Source organism: Trichoplusia ni, chromosome 5 (genome assembly GCF_003590095.1).
Source record: "Trichoplusia ni isolate ovarian cell line Hi5 chromosome 5, tn1, whole genome shotgun sequence".
NCBI classification, from domain to species: Eukaryota; Metazoa; Arthropoda; class Insecta; order Lepidoptera; family Noctuidae; genus Trichoplusia; species Trichoplusia ni.
In genome coordinates, this window is record NC_039482.1 from 2,200,461 (window position 1) to 2,221,051 (window position 20,591).

Genomic DNA, 20,591 nt, shown 5'->3' on the forward strand with positions numbered 1-20,591 from the left:
TCATTGCCGGTCTCATATCAACGAACATTTTACAGTCTGATGCAACATTCGCCGCCTGTTGATACGTCTGCAGTACCGATTAAGGCATTGAACAGAGCTAAGAAACGAACAGAGGTTCCTAACGAGCATTGTGCTTTATTCTCCTCAAGGTAAGTGGGTGAGTACCTAATTAAAACGAGTTTTTATCAATTTGACCTACTTTTAAATATTCTGTCATTAGTTCATCAGTTAAAAGAATCAATGATTTAAATTTTTATTACGTGTGCCGTTAGAAAAAAGACTGATTATATGGGTTTATAAGAACAATAACTCATTGAACTTCGTTAACTCTAATACAGAAATGATATTATTAATTACTATTCAAAATTTCAAAATTCTAAATTCAGGCTCTATCTATACGTTAAAAAGCGTTGTAGTCGTAAAGTTATGCTCATGAGACAATTAAGAAGTCGTTTCGATAAAGGCAATCTTTGTCCTAGATCACTTTTCAACGAATATAGGTCTGGTCAATAGCTCTGCCGTTCGACTTCAATTAATACAATAAAGGCAATTTCTATTAGACGGCTTAAACAATATGGAAGGCAAATAAAACTACATCAATTTACTAATATTTCCTAAATCCTGTGTATATATTTGGATTCTTTTTAGTTGAAATTATTTTGATACAGTTTAATATATAATTACTTAACCATAACAGAGATACTTGGCTTAAACAGAACCTGGGTGAGAGAGACATGAAAATAATCACCCGGGATGAAATCCGTTCCTTCATCCTGGATGAAATGTCTTGCTTAAATTCAACTAGGGTGAAAATGTCTTGAGTAAATTCAACCCTGATCATCGTGCGGTTTGGGTTAGTAGGGGCAACACCGGGGCCTCTTGAGCTTCCTCTTTTTGGGGGTGACTCCCCGACAGGTCCTGCACGGCATGCAGCACGGGATGTCCTCCTCCTCGCACTGGATCTGTATGCAGTTGTGTGTCTTCGGCTGCGCTTTAGCCGGCGCTCGAGGTGTTACAAGCTCCACCTAAAAAACGTGTAACAAAATATGCTCAACTTGCAAATTACATTATTTTTTTTAAGTATTTCTCAGCAACGCGCCAAATCTATTCTTTACAAATGTTGTTTCTAATTTTAAATAAGTAATAATATTTTTACTAATAAGTAATAATAATACTTTAACTGTTAGATAGACAGGGTGTTTTACTAACATTATTGCACATGGTATATAAACTAATACATTAGAGTCTAAAACAAATCGTACCTACCTCAAGCCTTAGCCTATCCTTTATTGTAAAATAGCTTATAGATACTATGCGCAGAAACACCTGACTATTGAATTTCTTAGAAGTTATTATAAACAATATTATCAGCATAACATTTCTCCCTATAAGAGCGTAAGACTACACGTCTCCAGATCCATTTTCACTTATAATTTTGGGCAAAATATGCATACCAATCCTTAACAAACGGCTTTCTTGCGAAGCTTGTAATTATATTCACAATTACGGCCCCCAATGTGACCGGTTTGGTAACATACGTTTTTGTATAAGCTAAGAGCCTGAGAAGTAAAATTATTATGTAACCTGACGGTACTTTCGTGAAAGGGTTAGATTGAGGTGAAATGTAATTTGCCCTGACTGGATTCTCGATGGTTACAATATGAAAATAAGATTTAGGTATACTTGAGTCTAGTTTTTTTAGTTTGTTTATCAATTGAGTTACATAACTAAAATACACGTGTAGCCTCGTCAACTGTTTTAGTATTTATTTACTGTACATGTAATAAATAAAATTATTTAAAATGGCTTTTCATCTTTTATTTTCATTTCTTTCATCTCCTTCATCTTTAATTAATGTTTTAAATTTGAAATCAAAATTAATCGAATTGGGGAAATTTTTGAACTATGTATGTATATTTATACATAAACGAAATTTTGAAATTCTTATTGTATATTTTCACATTTTTTTGAAAGTAAAACTGTGATCTCACCTCTATATTTCCAGTGCGATTTGGTTCATCAGTTTGCTTCCCAATCTTCAGTATAAAGACATCTTTATCTGGATGCAAAACTTTCTGTGCCTGCACCCCTTTCGGCGCGTCCTTAGGCGTCACGTTGCAAATGTTACACATAGTATCATTCGTTCCCGTCTTCGCGTAAACCATCTCCGAGTTTAACGCCGTTCGATGTGTTAGCGATTCGCAAATGTCATCTGGTATCTATAAGAACAAAAAGTCAAGTTCATAAAAATATTTTTTTCTTCAGATATATTCTGTCTGAACGGCACTGTACAGTTTCTAATGAGCTTTATCGATCCTAATTAGTTTGGTATATAATATTTCTTTGTTGTCCCGTTTCCAATAAGGATAGAAAAACATCAAATTAGCCAATTAGTGACAGACAGATATGATTACACTTAATTTCGTGAATTTGCGTCATTAGACACTGAAAATGGAATTTGTGGGGTGAAACAACATGTCGCGACGTCCTTAATATCCCCGTGCCTCAAGGTATACCTTCAACAAAGGATTTATTACGCCCACGCTACACGTGGGAGAAATTGACGTCAACGTGTGTCAAAAGACATCCAAAATAGATACAAAATTCAACTAGCAAAAGTAAATTAATGTAAGTACGAAATAATTTGCGAATGTAATAAAGAAGAAAATTGTTATCAATTTTCTTTGGTTAGGTAATTTATTTTGCTTATTACAGTTTTTGGATTGATATGTTCAAGGATTTGCACAGCGGTAGGTGATGTCTCGACCACCGTCTGAAGAAAGCTTTTATGTAACAAGTCCTTATTATATCAAATTTTAGTCTGAAACTTCAATTAACCTACTATCATTATTTGCCCGATGCCTTGTGTTATCCAACCTTAATATTACAACATTTTTTTTTTCTAAACGATCTGATCCGACAGCCATTCTTACCAACTTGGAAACATTTCAGCTTTAAAATATTAAGTTTCATCGTCACCTGAAAGTCAAGCCTATTCGCCGGACAGCTGCCTTCGCCTTTGATCATGCCGCATGTCTCCGAGCATATAGAACCTTCTTCGTCACACGTACAACTCTGCTGCAGCTTCAACTGAGATGGAGTCAGCTTTGGCGGCTTCGACGTGCTTTTGGGTACACGTATTTTTACCTAAAACAATGAACTGGTATAAAGAATCTTCTATGAAATGTGGTAGGTTGGTAGTCCAGTATTACTGAACAGTCACATGATTTTTTGTTGATAGTTGTCCTCCAGTAATTATCTTGGACCGGTTTTTTTTTGCACTACTTTTCGCGGTTTATAAATCCTCACTGAAATAAGCCTGCTGTTAGCGCTCATATCCATGGGCTTTTAAAAGCGAAAACGCTTACACATTATGTGCTAATAATATGTAACGCAAAAAATACTTACTGAACACACAAAAAAGTTTATGTTCTTAGACTCTTTCATAATGTAGAAAAAAAGTATGTCCTCAGTCTCTGTATTCAAGAATTTGCTTTATAAGCGGAACGTGACTGGTGTAATGTGTATAACCATGGATTATATTTCAATCTAATACTTAAGGTGTTTGGTAACTTTTTATTTTGTCTTTGCAATGCAAAAAAAAACACGAGATCTATTTTCTTTAAATCCATGTCGAAAGAATTTACTTGTTTTTGACAACTCTTCCAAATTCCTTTTCTCAGTTGGGTAAAAATTATAGTAGATACTTAAAATAGCTAAACTCTGATTGGATTCAGAAGGCAAAGGACTGGTTGTTGGGCCTATGCCCAGCAGTGGGCCCATTATTAAGGCTCTCTCTTTCACTATTGCTATTTTAATTTCACGATTTTATATGACCATGCATAAAAGCAACATTTATAATATGCCCAAGGCCTTTTCAAACACGTTTTACACAAATGAGACTCGTCGTTGTAACCTTGGTTTCGTCTCAAGAGAAATAGTGCATCAAGTAAATAGAACCGGAAGGTATTGGATGCGGTGAACTCAAAAGAGGATGCTTGGAAAGGCCACCTGCTTTGTATTCCACAGAGCATCGAGTACTGGAATGTCCTAACATGTCATGGTGTGAATACCAACGACTTTATCCTCTAACAGTACTTACAATGTCATAAACGGGGCTTGGTCGCGGCTGACCAAAGAAAATTGGTCTTTACACTGACAGGTCAAGGTTTCATATCAATATCAATGCTAACTTAATTTTGTTTCCCCTTCCCACAACATATCAAAAGTGAGAAAAAGGAAACCATGCCTTCGCTTTGCAGTGACGTTTAAAGGGAAACTGTGTACAAATCATTTTCCAAGTCATATTGCTGGCAAATGTGATTTAAAGCTACAGAGTTACGTAACAACTGCAAAAAAACAATATTCCTAGATCGAGATATCGAATGTAGCCCAAATATTTTCAGAAATCTCACCTCGTTCCCATTAAATATAGCACTTATTTCTTCATACGGTTTTTTTGGTTTCGGGGGCGCGTCTGCCTTAGCCATTGATGTTTGTGTATCACACAATTAATTATCGAGAAAAGAACAGAAATTTAGAACCAGTAAACTCATGGGAAATTTTGATAGAACTTCTATGTCACGTTCTTTGACTATGGATTTAGTTTTTTTTCTCTATTATATAGACAAAGTTTTATACAGTTTTTAGTCTGAGAAAATATGGAAGTTAGATTAATATTATCGTGTAAATTCAGTACGATATGTTGATATACGATGTAAAGTATTTTTTTAGGAATTTTATAAAAATAGAGATCTCAAGATAAAGTTCACCTATTATACTTTCAAGAGTGTCCTTGCGAAACATCCTACACAATATGACACCTCAAAATTCGCTACCCACATAATTTTGTTTCGTTACAATAGACATAACGTCATCCGTTCTTATAAAATAAAATATTAAAGGCATTCTATGTTTATTTGTAGCTAATAGATCGGATTTCCTTGATACTTTCTTTAAATACATTTAATTTTTAGAACCATTTCGCTACACCCTTCTATGCGAATATTTCTGCTGTCGTGGCGTAATAATATACCCTTACCATAACTTTTTTGTGTTATTTTATGTGGTTCGAATTTTTTCTACATTATATCTATCGTCTTAAAACATGGGCATTCGAATTTCTTTCGAGTGTGTCGTACCCGTCGAATAATACAATTAGCCTATTGCAGATAAACTAAAGGTTATGAAAAGGTATAAATATCACGTATCATAACAGAATGCATTATATAAATGAATCACAAATGTAAAGGTACCGTAACTGTACGATAACCATGAACTCAGTTCAGACATCGAAAACAATGCGTTATCAACGGGTGTTTCGTCACGCGACACTGAGCGATCATCGGCCATAGATCAAAGGATATCGCGATCTGCAGGAAATAAACTCAATGCCGAAGTCCACGACTCTTGTTGGAAACTAAAAATAAAACGCAGAAAGAAAGAGCATGTAAGGCTGTGTTCCCACTAGCGTTTTACTAGCGTTGACGTCCAACGTCTTTACTGCGGCTTTTTCTTAATGCGGTACCTTTTGGGCGTCAAGTGGTAAATTTTGCGCACTTGTACAGACACATCGTTCTACCGGACAGCGTGGTCATCATGGACCTTTTTTGGGTTTGGGGTTCCTCATGGACAACCACCTAAGTATTCGGGGGCGAGAGTGGGTAGTGTCAGGCTCTTACTGAACCTGAAACGCCGTGAAGTGTGTCCCGCGTTTACTCACGACGTAAAAATTAGCTTTTGATCACAGTGAGTTTTACGCAGACGTTAGGATAGTGCCAATGCTCGTAAAACACCATCACACCAGTGTGTTAGGGACCTAAAGCTTTAGACCAGTTCTTCTTTACTTTTAACGTTAAAGGTATTTTTAGACGTTACAACTTTAGATATCCAGGATTTACGCTGTCTTACCCATCTTAAGATTAATCATTTCATTTCATTTATAAAAGTATTAAATAAAAGCTTTTCTGTCTTGCAGTGCTGCATGAAAATAAATCTCCAGTTTTGATCTAGCCTTATTTATAACCTAACAATATTTATAAATAGTCAATTCATACCACTGCATAGTGGTAGGTCAATTCAAACCCCATTACAGGACTTTGCTTCAAGTATCCAGCGAAAACACGTTTTCTTCCTGTGCTTGTTCAACAAAATCATTGCCTGGTATATTTTGACACTGCTAGTTAAGAACTTAACAATGAATGCACTTCAATTAAGCGTTTAGCTCGCTTATTGTGGATGTGGAGGTTCAATGCATCGATGGGTGGTCGCCAGTGAAACAATCGCCGACAATTGATAGGCATATCGATATTTATCGGGCTATGAATGTCAATTGCTCGAGTATAATTGTTAAGCTGGGATGCAGTTCAGATGGAATTGACCTAATTCTATTGCAGATTTGAGACGTACCAAGATTGGTACTTTAAGTATATATTATGTGGGACAAATGTGACCAATTTGATCTTGAAAATTACTTTTTTATAGAGAATCACTCAAAATTTGATCGGCTTTTAAAGGTTTTTTATTGAAATCAAAAATTAATATAAAAAAGGTCATTTCGAAAACATGGTTTTTAAGTTCCATAGAATTTTCCCTGTTTTTATTTAAGTTTACATTTTCCTCTTCTTTTTTTGTCTCATACAACAACAGCACGGTGGCGGCTCTGGTTCACACTGGGTCTCTCTGGTGTCGATACGACATGGCGGCTTCTTTTCAGGACCTTTGGGAGTAACCAGCTCAAGTTCCATCTTGCACCGACGATCGCCATTCGGACCGACTTTTGCTACCTATGAAACGTGAAAAGATTCTTCAATTGGAAGTTAAGTTTAGGGTATGAAAAGAGATATATGCTAGGGGTTGTGAATAAAGTTGTCTTCTTACAAAAGATTATTAAAAGTGTTTAATGATGTTTTGATTTTGATGTTTGTTTAAAGTTTTTAGTATTAATTTACCGTTGCATGACCAATATACTTTTAAATTCCCCAATTTAAACCATATTTGCCACACCTGTATTAATCACGATAGAATGTGATGGCCACAATATACTATTCATGAAGCTTTGTAACCCACATGAAAAAAAATATCTTTTTTTTGTCTTTTAAATACTGAGTTATTCCATCAAGAAAAGAATCGGGGGCCAAATAAAACTTCGTCCAAATTATGATTTGCCAAATAATTTGAATATCTATACCTTTAGAACAAATACATCTTTCCTGGGATGTAGCACAGCCTGGGCTGGCCCCGGAGCGGGGAGGTTGGTGGGCACCAGGTTACATAGCCACGGACAAGGGCCCTTTTTACTAGGCGGCGCTCCCCCTGACCCTGCTGATGCTGCTGCTGCTGATGCCTGCTGCTTCGGACTACTTGAACTATTGACTTTGCTCTGCACTTGTGTACTTTTGGGACTGGTATTAGTGTGGTCAGACATTTTAAAATGTTTATTATTTCGAACTAAAATTTTAATGCGCCATTAAGAGATTTGGTATTATACACTTACTTGACAGATTTTTTGGTGAAGTAGAGTTACATTTTTCTTTAGTGTCTTTGGTGAGTATGTAAATACTCTTTAAATGTTTATAAGTCCAAATCTAAGGGAACTAATAAAATACAACATCTTTCTTCGACACTCAATCGCTTGGACTAGCCTCGATAACAATATTGATAAATTTTAAGAAACAAAAACGTTCATAGTTTAATTCGGAGACCAATGAAAATGTTTAAAAAGTTTCTCTCTCTCTAACATCATAATGTGAACAGATTAAGCCACGAATGCAGGCTCTGACTATCAAAAACTATGCTGGGTAACTGGAATATAAATTGCAACATTCCGAAAATTCAACAGACATCGAATAATTGCTCAATTTTCCTCCATGAATTACTTTGCTTACAGCGCCATCTATGTCGTGTGTCTGGAACTACGCAGTACATTTTGTTTATTGCGAATGCATTACTTGTTAGTTAGCATGTTTTCGTCCAGGTAGGGCTGTGATCAACTACATATACATATTACCTATATGTATACTATACTCTCAACCAGTGTAGATCATAGTTGAAGTTAGTAGTAGTAGATAAGCGACTCTGTTCCTTGAGGTGGTGATCACAAGTGAGTTGTTAGTTTATAAATTGCCTCTAGTTTAAGAGTGCCGTAAAATGGGGTAGATAGAGATAATATAGGCTGAAAAGCGACACTATATTAGCAATGTTTCAAACGTATTTCAGACTCTGGGTTGATTATGGGCACTTTGAATTATTGAATCATTGAAAACAGAGCTTATTTTATTTAAACTAAGGGTGTGATTTGATGTAAAAAATAAGTATCTCTTCGTAAAGTTGTTTTTTTATTCCGGGCATCTCTATTTACCCCATTCCACTGCTTGTTGTTTTTATTTAGTTTGCATTACCTTCGTTGCAGAAGGCGCTATTTTATTTAAAGCTTAAAGCTAAGTTAAGTTTAATGCTAGATAATGTTACTACGAGAAATGTGCCCTTATTTTGTCATTTTTAAGCGCTGTGGATAATTTAAATTAACAATTTTGAAAATGACTAAAAAGTCTACAAAATAATATGTACAAAATGAAATTGTCGCTTTTTAAGAAGTGTTAATATGAAAAATAGATACAGACTACATCACCTTGAACTAAATCCTTCTACGTTTTCCGTCGTAGGTTAAAACGTAAGTTACTATGCGTTTCTTTATTCCACTATATTCATTAAATACCTGACAATTGTTGATGATTGCGTAACTATCGATTTTGATTTACTTGCACCTGTTTCCCTTTGTCTGTAATTTTGCCGCTACATACTGTTTTCCGATTACGCAGAATTTTTGTATTTTTTTTTATTTGTGTAATATATTCTTCTAATATATAAAATTCCCGTGTCACGATGTTAGTTACCGTACTCCTCCGAAACGGCTTAACCGATTTAAATCAAATTTTATATGCGTATTCAGTAGGTCTGTGAATCGGCTAACATCTATTTTTCATACCCCTTAGCGATAAGGGTTGCTCAGACTAAAAAAATATTTTATTTTTTGGACGATTTTTTTTCATAGTGTGGCATTAAAAATACACAACTAGAAATAATTTATTCGGCAAAACAACGTTTGCTGGGTCAGCTAGTAATATATATTATGTACCTATTACATATTACATATGATATGTAGCCTCAAGCTACCCGCTATAAAACGACGAACCTCTTCGTTTAGGCGCATTTTATTCTTACTGAAAAGCTTTGATCGCGAACTAAAGTACCTAGTTCGTTGAAACTTGATTCTTTTTGTTCTTCTTCGTATTAGGTTGTTTATTGATTGTTTGTTGATAAATTTATTCGTTCAAACTTACTCAAAATAATGGAATTCGGTCGTTAAGAATGTTACTTAGGTAAGCTTTGTGTAAAATGTCTCTTCATTGTACCTGTGCGTAGTTCGTTGCATACCTACTGTAAACGGTTGAAAGGTGTGATTTTCTTTCAGTCGAATCCGGTGTTTTGTCAATGCAGCTCTGTATCTATAGTTTTTAAAAGCTTACCATCATAACTTTTTTAGATACTTAAGGTGATGATCTCTTTCTTGTAGGTTCCTAATTTCGCTAGTTTCGTTTGTGGCGATAATAATAATCGATTTTAATATTATTTATCTAAATGTTCCATTGCTATTATTTCTCATTTAAACTATATGTATAATTATAGGTACATTTACAGGCACATTTTGACGATAAAGTTAATAGATTTTAAAAATCTAAAATCCCACTATTCAAGTGTTATTAAAATCGGTCCAGACTTTTTTATAGTTGTAAATGGCGTTGTCATCGGGTTTGAAGCTACCCTGAAAATGTCAGTTTGCTAGCATACCGGGAAGTGCCCCAAAATTGAGTTTCAAAAATGCATACGGAACGACAACCAAAAAAAAGAGTCAGTGTTTAAAAACGTGGGTAAAACTGGGAGCAACACGACGTTCCTAGCTCTCACTTGACCACTCAGTCTTTTAGTCGCCCGGATTTGAATTTTTGGTACCTTAAGGTTAGCGTTAGTAATTCAGCTAACAGAAAGGTGTAGTTAAGTCCATTTAAATATGCCTCATGACATGATATGTCACTGAAGAGAACAAGAATTGAAAAGACTTCAAAAGAAAACCTTTTTTTTTTGGTAAGGCGGGAAAATCCCCACTCCCTCGGGGGAGGAAATGGGTAGTGTCAGACTTTTACTGACTAAACCTGAACCGCCGAGCTACGTCATCCGCGTTTTTGTGTCGGTGTATGGCGATGCGTTGCAATCCTTCATGAATACAATTCAAAAGAAAACCTGCTAGAAAAATCACTTTTCGTGTGCCTTCTAAATTATGTCACTACCGAATATGCAGATATAAGATAAATTTCTGATTAGCAAGAGCATGTAATAAATAATTAGGGCCTGTTTCACCACCGCCAAATAAGTTAAATAAGGCCGTTAAATTACAAGACAGATGATTTGAAAAAATTACATATTTTTCAATTCATCTGCCAGATAGCGTTTAATCAGTGATAGTGAAACAGGCGCTTAAACTAAGATGAAGCAATTTTGAGTTTATTTGCTAAAATTGATTTAAAAAATCCGTAGCTTACCGTTTATAACTACGTGTACTCATGTTTTGTCGCCAAAACTTCGTTCGTTCATATAAAGTGGTGGATGCTTTACAAAGGCGAGCTAACTGTATTACAAACAGATCAGAGAGTTCTGCTAAAAGCTTCAATCAATGGTAGCTTGGGGAGGCATGCCGAGAGGATTCATTTAGAAAGTGATCAGTTATGAATGTACCTAGTATTATCAGGACAAATAGCCTGCCTGCTTCTTTGTCCGCCTGAAATACAATATTAATTCCCGATTTAATACTAGGGGGCCAGGCCAAAGGCCTATTAATACAATATAACACTTGATATTAGTATGTCTTATATTTGTAACTAGTGTGGCATCGTGGGTGTATTACGAAAACTTCGTTTGCAAAAGATACATGAGTAAACTTTTATTCTACGACATGACTTTGTTGACAATACTTGGACAATCTTCTGTCTTCATTTGTTAATATCACTGCACATTTCAGCAACTTAATCACGAGACCAGATTTTATAGTAATTCTTCGCTGTGCTGTATCAAAATATAATTATTAAATGATATTAGAAATTCAACTCGCAAAGATTGTCCGTATGTCCTTATAATATTTAAATCTTAAGAGTGAAATATAGAAGAAAATAATATAGTTATATGTTTACAGCACTAATGTCCGACAATCCGCATAGAATGTATTACATAAAATATGACCGGACAATCGAAGCGTCTATGTCTAAATATACGCAACTGAATTACAAAGATGTGAGGTGTAATCAGCCTTGCATGCCATGCCGAGCGTGCCCACTTACCGTTGTTTCTTCAAAAGCACGGCTATAATTGTCTATATTATTAAATCAATCCATTATTTGAAACACTACCATGTCTTCTTAAAATATGTTTATTTACGTAATTATATAAATTTGTTATAAACGTCATAGTTGATGATGTTTTGATATTAACAGCAAGTCGAGCAGCTGCTCTTGCAACACTTTACTGGCTTGCAGGGATACACCGAACAGCACTTCCGTGGTGGGCATGGTAGCTGGCAGCATTTTGCAGGCGGGCAGGGCTTAGGAAAACATTTTCTTGCCGAGCAAACGTATATAGGGCAATACTTGCGTGATGGGCAGGGAAAGACCGAGCAACACTTCCTAGGTGGGCATATAGATGCACTGCAACATGTGATGCAAGGTCCAGGTACGCTGCGAGAACGTACCACTGGACAAGCTTTAGAGCGGTTTAAGCAAGGAGATATAAATTTACGATGTGCTTTAATTTTTGGTTGGCTGCGAGTCTTACGAGGAAGTTTCCTGTACCCAACGGGGCAGGGTCTTAAGCAGGGTGAGCTTTTGCATGGAGAAGTGCAAGGCGAGCTACAAGATGCCCCGCAGGGTGGCTGACCACAAGGTAGTAGGCAAGGAGCTTTGCATGGTGGAGGGGGACAAGGCCTGCATCGTGGTGGAGGGCAGGGCTTGCATCGTGGTGGCGGGCAAGGCCTGCACCGCGGAGGCGGGCAAGGCTTACACCGCGGCGGCGGGCAGGGCCTGCATCGCGGGGGTGGGCAACAGCTCGGTGGAGAGCATGGACTGCATACTGGTGGAGCACAAGGGTTGCATCGCGGTGGAGGGCAGGGCCTGCATTTTTTCGGAATACATGGTCTACAACGCGGTGGTACACATGCCGGCCTGCATCGTGGTGGGGGCACACAAGGCTTGCAGGGTTGACAAGACTTTCCACAACAAGGCGTCTTGCAGCACCTCTTACATGGCACCGGTCGGCATGGTACTGGTCGGCATGGCACCGGTCGGCATGGCATGGGCCCACATGGCTTTTTACATGCCTTTTTACAGCATCTGGGCGGCCTGCACGGTGTAGGTCGGCAAACAATCATCTTGCATTTAGATGGTCGGCAAAATGGACCCATAGGACCGCATGGACTACCACATGGTGAGCCACACGGTCGGCTTGGTGGTGGAGTCCACTCAAGCATTAGTTCATTCCTTGCCAGTGGAGCTCCGTTCATCCTACGAATTACTAATTCAAACACTCCTCGGCGGGGATTAGTCATCGTGGAAACCTTAACAGGTGCCTGTTCATCGGCTCCCGAAGCAGCTACAATACATCGAGGTCCTTGGCAGGGTTGCATTCCGTGCACGGGACACGGATCTCTTGGTCCAATTCTAATATGCGATACTGTAGCAACCATGTCGCCTTTAGTACCACCAGGTGTTGATGGACATGGCTTTGTGTCTTTAATAGAAACTAGTTTTGCGTTATTACTTCCATTAGAAGTTCTTTTAGTTTGTGCTGCAGTAGTGTTGTTTGGTGACTGAGCTTGCACCGAGGCTGTATTTAAATTCACGGGGTCATTTTGAACTTGAGCAGCTGTGACTTTCTGCGGTTGTTTCTGATGTTTTTTCATCTTACTTGTGCCTCCCATCCCCTCGTTATGGTCTCTTTTTTTACCAAAAAAATATACATCTGAGTATTTTACTTTGTTATCCTGCACAACTTGTTTTGGACAATCTGAATAGGGTATAGTTGATGTATTACATGTGGAGCTATAGTTCGAAATAGGATCGTTAACAAAGTAATTATTAATGGCGTTACTGTGAGACACTTGCAGGCATTTGTTTATGGAAGCTGTTGCTTGTGTTCCTGATGTACGATGGCGGCAGAAATCTTTGAACAGCGTCATATAAACCGTTTCCTTTTTACCAAACATACTTTTAGGCATATCACTGTATTCTTTTTTTCGGTAACTAGAGAAATGACTGTACGATTTCGACACATAATCTACTTTGTCAGAGAACGAGACGCTGCGCCTCTTAGACCTGATGGTATACAAAGAACTTAGAGAGTGATCGAATTTAGCTTGAACTGATTCTGAAGAAAATTTGGATTGTTCGGGATAGGCTTGTAAAAGTTCATCGACCATAGTAGCTGTCTCAGAACATGGTATTGATGATCCGTTTTTGAATATATTGATGATTTGGTCTTCAACGTGATGAAGTTGCGATTCCTTGTTGAGTGTTTTGAGTTCCATAATTTGATCTTCCGTCAAATCTTGATAAATCGGCAAGCTCGGCAGGGCACCTAGGACGAGTTGACGACATTTTATTTATGTTAGCAATGAGTATAGTTAGTAAATAATCATTTAAAGCACCAATTAAAAAACTAGACCAATGATTTTTAGTTGAACGTAAATATAGTTTTATAGATTGAACGCACTGTACTTTCATGGTACAAGAAAAAAGAACTGTGCTGGTGTAAACATTTAATCAATATAGTATTACATAACGTAAATTTTAAGCTTTACGTTTAGGAGATTTAGAGGGACAACAATCAGGACAGCTAGGTAAACATTGCGCAGTGCGAGTGTCTATTACGGGCACAACTTTTTCCTGAGTAACAGCAGGCGTGATGAATTGATATTCCAACTTCGATTTTCGGCCTGGCATCTCTATGATTTTTCCGATGCGTAACTTAATCACTTGCTTTGGGAAGTCATACACAACTCCAGGGCTCTCCTCTCCCGTTGGCGACATAAGCTGTCCAGGATCATCGCGGGCTACGTCTCCCACTCCGTCAGATGTGTAGTTAAAGTGAGCTCGTTGCTTGTGGTTCATGCCGCAGGAGTCCGAAGGCATTTGGAATATGACCTTATTCCCCGGCGGGCAGCAATCTGCACAATTTGGTGTTGTATCAGGGGGAATATCGTTATGAAATTGAGCATAGACAAAATAGGTACAGAAATAGTTATAATTAGGAAATTTGGAAACAAAGTATCTAGAACTGCTATGAGTTAAACTTTTTAGGCTAATAATTTCGTTTTCTTTTCCCTTTAGACTTTCTAATTCTTCGGCCGCAGCAATCACAGTCCGGATCAGTTGAGACCCTTATGTTTGATTTACCAACTGGCGGTGTCTTATCTGGTCCCTTAGGTGTAACGACTTCTAACTCTAATTTACATTTTTTATCACCCTGCATAGCAGTCTTTGCCACCTTTAATACAAAAACGTCTTTATTAGGTAAATCCTGCTGCTTTGCATCACCGCGCGCTAACGCTGTCTGTTGACCGTGCTTCGATGTTTGGGCACATCCTTCTGTTGTGCATGTAAACTGTGTGCCTTGTGGACGTAAGTGCCGGCAGCAAACATTCTCACTAGGATAAGCTAAAGTTATTTGATTTTTTCCGCAAGGAGGGATACAGGGACCATCTTCAGTTTTCTGTTTCATGTAAGGACATTGTAATGCGCAGTGAGTTTGACTAATCTTCTTGATGATACATGCGCTGACTGGTACTTTAATCTTTAGTTCGTTTCCACCCAAATTGGTTCCTATCTCTTCAAATTGCTTACTGGGACCTGGCCATCAACAAATTGATTCTCATGCATTCAGATGTCGCAAGCTCGCATAGGAAATATACATACGTTTAATACATCTCGTCCAGATTTTTATCCTAATTAAATATAGGGGATTAGCCAACAAGGATTGATTTTATTAATGAATCAAAATTTGTGAAAGTCCACAAAGTTTGATCGAATACTTTTTAATATCATCGCAGCGAGCCTCACCTTTGGGAACATGCAAACAGTAATGGTCCGTATTTCGGCATATCATTGGTTGTTTTGGTGGTGGTTTGGGACCAGAACAAAAGCACGGATCATCTGGATCTTCACATGGCATGGAATTGTATGGATCTTGTGCTAAAAAAATACAATCGTAAGTGGGGCGTTCTATCATTTATAAAAACATTTACAAGTAAATAGGTTTTGCTGCAGAATACCTGTGGGGCAAACGCCGCCTCTGCCCATGCCCGATCTGCAGGGCGCAGTGCAAGGAACGCCCGACCCTGGTCTTATAGCAGCTGCTGCTTGAGCTGCTCCACAAACACAGGGGTCTTGCGATGTTTGAAATTCTTTTCGAGGATTGCATGACCGATCAACGATAGACTGTCCCTGCCCACCGGCTCCTAAATTCGGTGGGCCACTTGCACCTTGGAACCTAGTTATTATCAGTTTCCCGAAGCAAGATATACGTAGAAACATGACAATTTCACCAGTCTCAGCACCGTCTGGGCCAACGATACGAAAGGAATCCTTCAGCGCTTGATAGCTAACATTTGTTGGGTCTTCCAAAAACTTTTTACGAGCTTGAATAAACTCTTTAGTCATATCTATTGTCGCTTCCCCCATAACGATTTTAGTCGGCAGGCAACCGCATGGGAGTGACTTGTATACAGATATTTTTATGGGGAAGTTACTCATAGCTTTGGTAATGTCTCCCTCTAAGAGTGAGAACAGACAAGATTTGCCGCTGTTGAATGTTTTCACGAAGGGTCCCCCACTTTTCGCGACACAGGAACCTGGGTCGTCATCACATATTTCAAGAGGTTCGACTGCAGGACATTCTATAGTAACACAGGTCCTAAAATCCTTGTCAGAGAAACAGGGACTCTTCACAAAAACTATCTTGTCGATGAGTACCTCCAGGAGGAAGAGGCCGTCATCCTGCTTCGCCATCGTAACTTTATTTTAGGGGATGGGAATTTTTTAATTACTTTATTTTTTCAATTCACTATAATTTTGACATTTTGCGTAACAAAAGAAGATGGAATCTAATAAATCTGGCAACAAATCTTTCTTCTACATTTGACGTGTTAATTATGACTTTATGTCAAATCTGGAGAGTTTTTATTATGTTGGTAAATAAAGGCAGGAATGCACATGTTAGTAGCTATCTAAAAAGGTACCAACACAGACTTTTTATTTACGCTGGTGGTAAAAGTATATTCCGATTTTGTCCATAAACTACGTGTTTGTGTTTTCACATTAAACGTGCCACGTGTATGAAGGGATGTATAAATGTAATATAATGTATTACTTCGAATCTCTTGACGACAGTTTATAAATAAGATACCCACGGTATTATAGTACGTTCGTGGCATAAATCACAATTGAGCAAAGCCAGTCTGCGGTCGGCTAAATTAAATGTAATAATACCTAATTATTCGAATTTCATATTTTTATATATTGGAAAAACCATATTCAGTAACAGTCCCTTTTATTTGATTAAACATTTTGACTATATTCAAACTTATAATAACAAAGGAATTGACTTAATGTAATTAGGTTGTTAAGAAAATTAAATGACACTCTTAAGATGCATTCATATCAACAAAGTTCATTTAGAAAATTTCCGGATTATGCAATAGTGTTTGACCGGTGGGTAGTTCTTATAATACCAGTTGCAAGCTTCATTCTGAAATGGACGTCCGACACTGAAAAAGAAAATACTTACTTCTTATTTGGAAGAATTATTACGGTGAAGGATTTCGATCGCTTAATAGATGAGCATTAAAGGAAACCGATTTCATAACACTAAATAAGTATATGAAATCGAAAAATAAGTTCGGAGACGAATAATTCGATAGAGACATTTCTAAAAGTACCTTTTAATTCTGGCTGAGATTTGGTCTGTAAGTCGTATAGGTTACATGAAACAAAGACTACTCACTCCACCATAGATTTACGTATCTGTTGTGGCGTCAGGTCAGCCGTAAGGTCGGGATAGTACCTCCACCTCCTTTGTCCAGGGTCCTTCGCCCACGCCAGTTGAAAGGGCGTCAGGGCATGTATGTCCATGTGACGACAGTCGCGACAATGGGCTTTAAGAGGTATCTGCGCAAAAACGCATTAAACAATGCTTTTAAGATCATTTTACTTACGCATTACCTCTTTTGTAATAGAATAATAGGTGTCAAAGAATACAAAACGCTCCTTCTAATGGCTAGGTGAAATACGCGATATCTTATTTCTAGGTATGGAAGCTAACAAAGATACCATGATATTGATTAGAAGTTCATACGTGTAAAGGTATAGTTTTTAAATAAACATTTTTACTTGTTTTCCATCTGGTTGGGGTTTAAGCCCATCACATGCATGCAATCGCCGATACTTCACGCAATCCAAATCGTATTGGTACGAGCGAGGAAATACATCTTGGTGTGCTGTTGACAAAATTGTAGTAAAGTGTTAAGTAAATTTACTCATTATTTTATGAATTTTTTGTCAAGCCTGGAGTCAATTTATTTATCTTGTTTGGGAGCCTTCTTCCGGTTCTTATAAGCTAGATGGTAGTAGTAAGTTTTATTAAAAAATACCGGATAAAATATCTAATTTCCAACCGGCAACTTATAAGCTTGTATGCTCAACATTGCTTTTAGTCAAAAAAGGCTATCTTACTTGGTTGTATAACTTCGGCGAAAATCCCGTAAGAATAATAGGCGTCGTGTAATGTGTAATCGTTGGCTCCCGGTTTGTCGACCCAAAACGCTTTGTCCCTGTTGACCATCTTGTCAATAACGGCTTCGTCAAGTTCGTCTATCGTTGGTCTAGTCAAATATGAAACATTTATCCGTTATTATTTCTACAACAAAAGCTTTTTCTCCAGCGTATTCCAAACGGGTATCTATTAAAACGTATCGAACTAAAAACAGAATATTGTTGGAGAAATTATAGAATGATTGTATCTACGTTAGTTTGATGCAATCTTTGAGTTTTTAAAACAATGAGCCCGACAGTTATAAGTTCTGACATCAAACATTTTAATTTACCTTATTTCTATCTACGTATTTCCATTAGCTTTTAAAAACTTAATAAAACCAATTTAAGCAGACTAACAAAAACCAATACTAAATACCAAAACTTAATACTGGAAGTACCTTGGTGGAACTTCCATCAGCTCCTTAGTGAGTGGCTCCAAGAATTTGCCGACGGCTTTCTGAGTCAAATATGGCGGGCGTCCAGGTGTTACAGCCTCGCTCGTTATTAAGGTGGGTGAAACATTGACGATGCCATAGCTAGAATTCATTCAGATATTACTGGGTATTTACATGAAAAAAAAAAACATTACAGAACCTTGCATTTCTTGTTAACTGCGAAAAGATATTCTATTACATTATGCCAACACAATCAAGTTCAACCCCACCAGCTGTCCAGTTGACTAGTACCTAAGTACATAAACCATTTCTATTTGTACAGGAAAATTCCCTTGTGGACTTTCTCCCTTCCAGGGAAAGTGCAAGGGGGGATGTTAACAACTGAGTATTTTTGCTATCCCGAGCCCAATCAGCAACTTTTTTATGAATTTTCACTATAGTTTTCTTTATAATTAATTCTATGCAGCGATGATTATAAAATCTATTCTTCGGTGTAGTAGTTAAATCTGCATAGATCTGTACAACAGCGTATTCGAGACAAAAATTATCTCGCCACTTGTACAAGCTGTGGGTAAGTAGGTACCTACACGAGGCACTCAAGTGATGTCTACTATTGACGTTGCCCGTGACCATTAAAATATTGAAAAAATAATTAAATGCTCATAGTTACTTATTTGGATCGTATCCACCTAATTTTAAAACATTACTCTCGGGGTATTTTGGGTGACGAACCACTTGATCCATACTTGTTAATTTTTTGGAACCTAAAATTAAAAAATCCTGATGTTAGGTTTGAAAGGAACTGTCGAAAACTGTGTCAAAATTGTAGGGTATGTTTTGCATAGATTGTATGAGAAAATTTGCCCAAAGCTTTTTTTGTAATAGTTCAAGAAATTTATCTTTACGGATTTTTCAGTTACAAAGGACAGGATTTTTCAGTTATACAGGAAATTTCTAGTTACACGATAAGACGCGCCTCGTGGAAACTTGAGCGGTGGTTTTTGGATGCATCCCACAGACCGATGAAACTCACGACCTTTATTGCACTAAACACTCCTTTGTCCATTATGAGGGCCTTTTATATGAGTTAAAGATCTTGGTCTTCTCTGATCCCTATAAAGTTCTAGCACCTCTAGCAAGGTGAAAGTAAAAAAAAAAACTATAAACAACATAATATCTAGGTACCAGACAATACACTCATAATACTTAGATTGATTAATGTAATGCCGTATTTTATTTCACATGAAAATCATTGTACGCCTTAAAATGTCATCGTCCTAGAATTCATTTGTTTAGGCTTCGAGAAAAACAGGGAATCCTTACCTCCCCTACCTCGCTGAGAGAGGGAGAGTTTTGTTGTGCAAGTTGAGCTTTTGTATAAGAACCGGAAAGTTTATTACTAACTTTGCTGTAGGTACTGCGATATTGTTTAATATTTTCATTATACAAAAATAAATGCAGTTTCTTAACTTTTACCGTCGGCTACCAAATAGCTACTAGGATTCTAGTTTGTTTTTTTAATTGTAGCCTCAAACATTGAAAAATGTATTTAATTTTCATTGCGAGGCGCTGGCCAATTGCGGGAAAGTTTGCAGTATGGTTCGTTTAGTCATTAAAGACGAGCCGCCGAGCCAATAAAGGGAATTTTTCAAAGAAAAAAACTACCTTTTTTCGTACTGAACGCGTACGTTCCTGTGATACTTTCTTGGTCTAGAGATCTTGAAATTTTGGAAGAGAAATAAATCCCATGTTTGAATCGTATATTTATATTATAACGCAAGCTTGTTGCAGGGCGATAGTCATACCTATAGATTTTATAAATTCCATGGCTAACGAAGACAATGTTGCCATTTTATTATGCCATATGCGGATAAGGCATATTATGCTTATTGAAAGAATTCATTTTTGTCATAATATATTACATAAATGACCAATTTGTGCTCAGAGAAAAAAATGTCTTACCGAAAACAAATATTCTTTTAAAACCTAAACGAACATCATGGTGGTAACATTAAAAAAAATCACTTTAGTGAATACCTAAAGTGCCACTAATCTTGAAAGAGAAAGATTTTTTATTTTGCAAAATTTTACGATATGTTTTCAAAAGAACAATATAGTTCAGCATCATTTTACCCAACAAAACAGAAAAAAATACTTTTAATTGATAAGCTCATTAAGGAGATATCGAGATAAGGAGATTTTGATAATTAGCGAAAGACATTGTAAGGAGAGCATGAATTTATGTATACAAGCAATAATTACTCAGTTAAGAAGTGGTTTATAAATT

At 37.2% G+C, this 20,591-nt stretch overlaps 4 protein-coding genes across 4 annotated transcripts; all 4 read right to left on the bottom strand.

Annotated features, from left to right (window-relative positions):
- Nucleotides 1-600: 600 nt before the first annotated feature.
- LOC113494027 lies at nt 601-4,992 on the bottom strand. The gene is made up of 4 exons (XM_026872146.1): nt 4,416-4,992; nt 2,980-3,147; nt 1,992-2,219; nt 601-1,025 (listed from the first exon to the last, which is right to left on the bottom strand). Exons 1-4 carry the CDS (start codon nt 4,488-4,490, stop codon nt 855-857), a joined length of 642 nt encoding a protein of 213 aa, XP_026727947.1. The 5' UTR covers nt 4,491-4,992; the 3' UTR covers nt 601-854.
- Nucleotides 4,993-6,497: 1,505 nt separating this feature from the next.
- Nucleotides 6,498-7,646, bottom strand: LOC113493874. The gene is made up of 2 exons (XM_026871906.1): nt 7,190-7,646; nt 6,498-6,785 (listed from the first exon to the last, which is right to left on the bottom strand). The coding sequence occupies exons 1-2, from the start codon at nt 7,424-7,426 to the stop codon at nt 6,609-6,611; spliced, it is 414 nt and encodes a 137-aa protein (XP_026727707.1). The 5' UTR covers nt 7,427-7,646; the 3' UTR covers nt 6,498-6,608.
- Nucleotides 7,647-10,906: 3,260 nt separating this feature from the next.
- LOC113494029 lies at nt 10,907-16,400 on the bottom strand. The gene is made up of 3 exons (XM_026872149.1): nt 15,371-16,400; nt 15,159-15,290; nt 10,907-13,677 (listed from the first exon to the last, which is right to left on the bottom strand). Exons 1-3 carry the CDS (start codon nt 16,104-16,106, stop codon nt 11,537-11,539), a joined length of 3,009 nt encoding a protein of 1,002 aa, XP_026727950.1. The 5' UTR covers nt 16,107-16,400; the 3' UTR covers nt 10,907-11,536.
- Nucleotides 16,401-16,630: 230 nt separating this feature from the next.
- LOC113494030 lies at nt 16,631-19,126 on the bottom strand. Its single transcript, XM_026872150.1, has 6 exons — nt 18,975-19,126; nt 18,308-18,445; nt 17,829-17,977; nt 17,487-17,593; nt 17,101-17,264; nt 16,631-16,864 (listed from the first exon to the last, which is right to left on the bottom strand). The coding sequence occupies exons 1-6, from the start codon at nt 19,046-19,048 to the stop codon at nt 16,768-16,770; spliced, it is 729 nt and encodes a 242-aa protein (XP_026727951.1). The 5' UTR covers nt 19,049-19,126; the 3' UTR covers nt 16,631-16,767.
- Between the last annotated feature and the right edge of the window lie 1,465 nt (nt 19,127-20,591).

Excerpts from the sequence above, each read along its gene's own strand:
- LOC113493874 (XM_026871906.1), bottom strand. The coding sequence starts at position 7,426 with ATGTCTGACCACACTAATACCAGTCCCAAAAGTACACAAGTGCAGAGC. Across the intron at positions 6,786-7,189 it reads AAGATGTATTTGTTCTAAAG|GTAGCAAAAGTCGGTCCGAA; the intron begins GTATAGATATTC and ends CACGTTTCATAG.
- LOC113494029 (XM_026872149.1), bottom strand. The coding sequence starts at position 16,106 with ATGGCGAAGCAGGATGACGGCCTCTTCCTCCTGGAGGTACTCATCGAC. Across the intron at positions 15,291-15,370 it reads AGGCGGCGTTTGCCCCACAG|CACAAGATCCATACAATTCC; the intron begins GTATTCTGCAGC and ends GTATTTTTTTAG. Across the intron at positions 13,678-15,158 it reads CTGTTTGCATGTTCCCAAAG|GTGCCCTGCCGAGCTTGCCG; the intron begins GTGAGGCTCGCT and ends AACTCGTCCTAG.
- LOC113494030 (XM_026872150.1), bottom strand. The coding sequence starts at position 19,048 with ATGGATCAAGTGGTTCGTCACCCAAAATACCCCGAGAGTAATGTTTTA. Across the intron at positions 17,265-17,486 it reads CCCAACCAGATGGAAAACAA|ATACCTCTTAAAGCCCATTG; the intron begins GTAAAAATGTTT and ends GTTTTTGCGCAG. Across the intron at positions 16,865-17,100 it reads ATACGTAAATCTATGGTGGA|TGTCGGACGTCCATTTCAGA; the intron begins GTGAGTAGTCTT and ends TTTCTTTTTCAG.
- LOC113494027 (XM_026872146.1), bottom strand. The coding sequence starts at position 4,490 with ATGGCTAAGGCAGACGCGCCCCCGAAACCAAAAAAACCGTATGAAGAA. Across the intron at positions 2,220-2,979 it reads CGAATAGGCTTGACTTTCAG|ATACCAGATGACATTTGCGA; the intron begins GTGACGATGAAA and ends TTGTTCTTATAG. Across the intron at positions 1,026-1,991 it reads ATCGCACTGGAAATATAGAG|GTGGAGCTTGTAACACCTCG; the intron begins GTGAGATCACAG and ends CACGTTTTTTAG.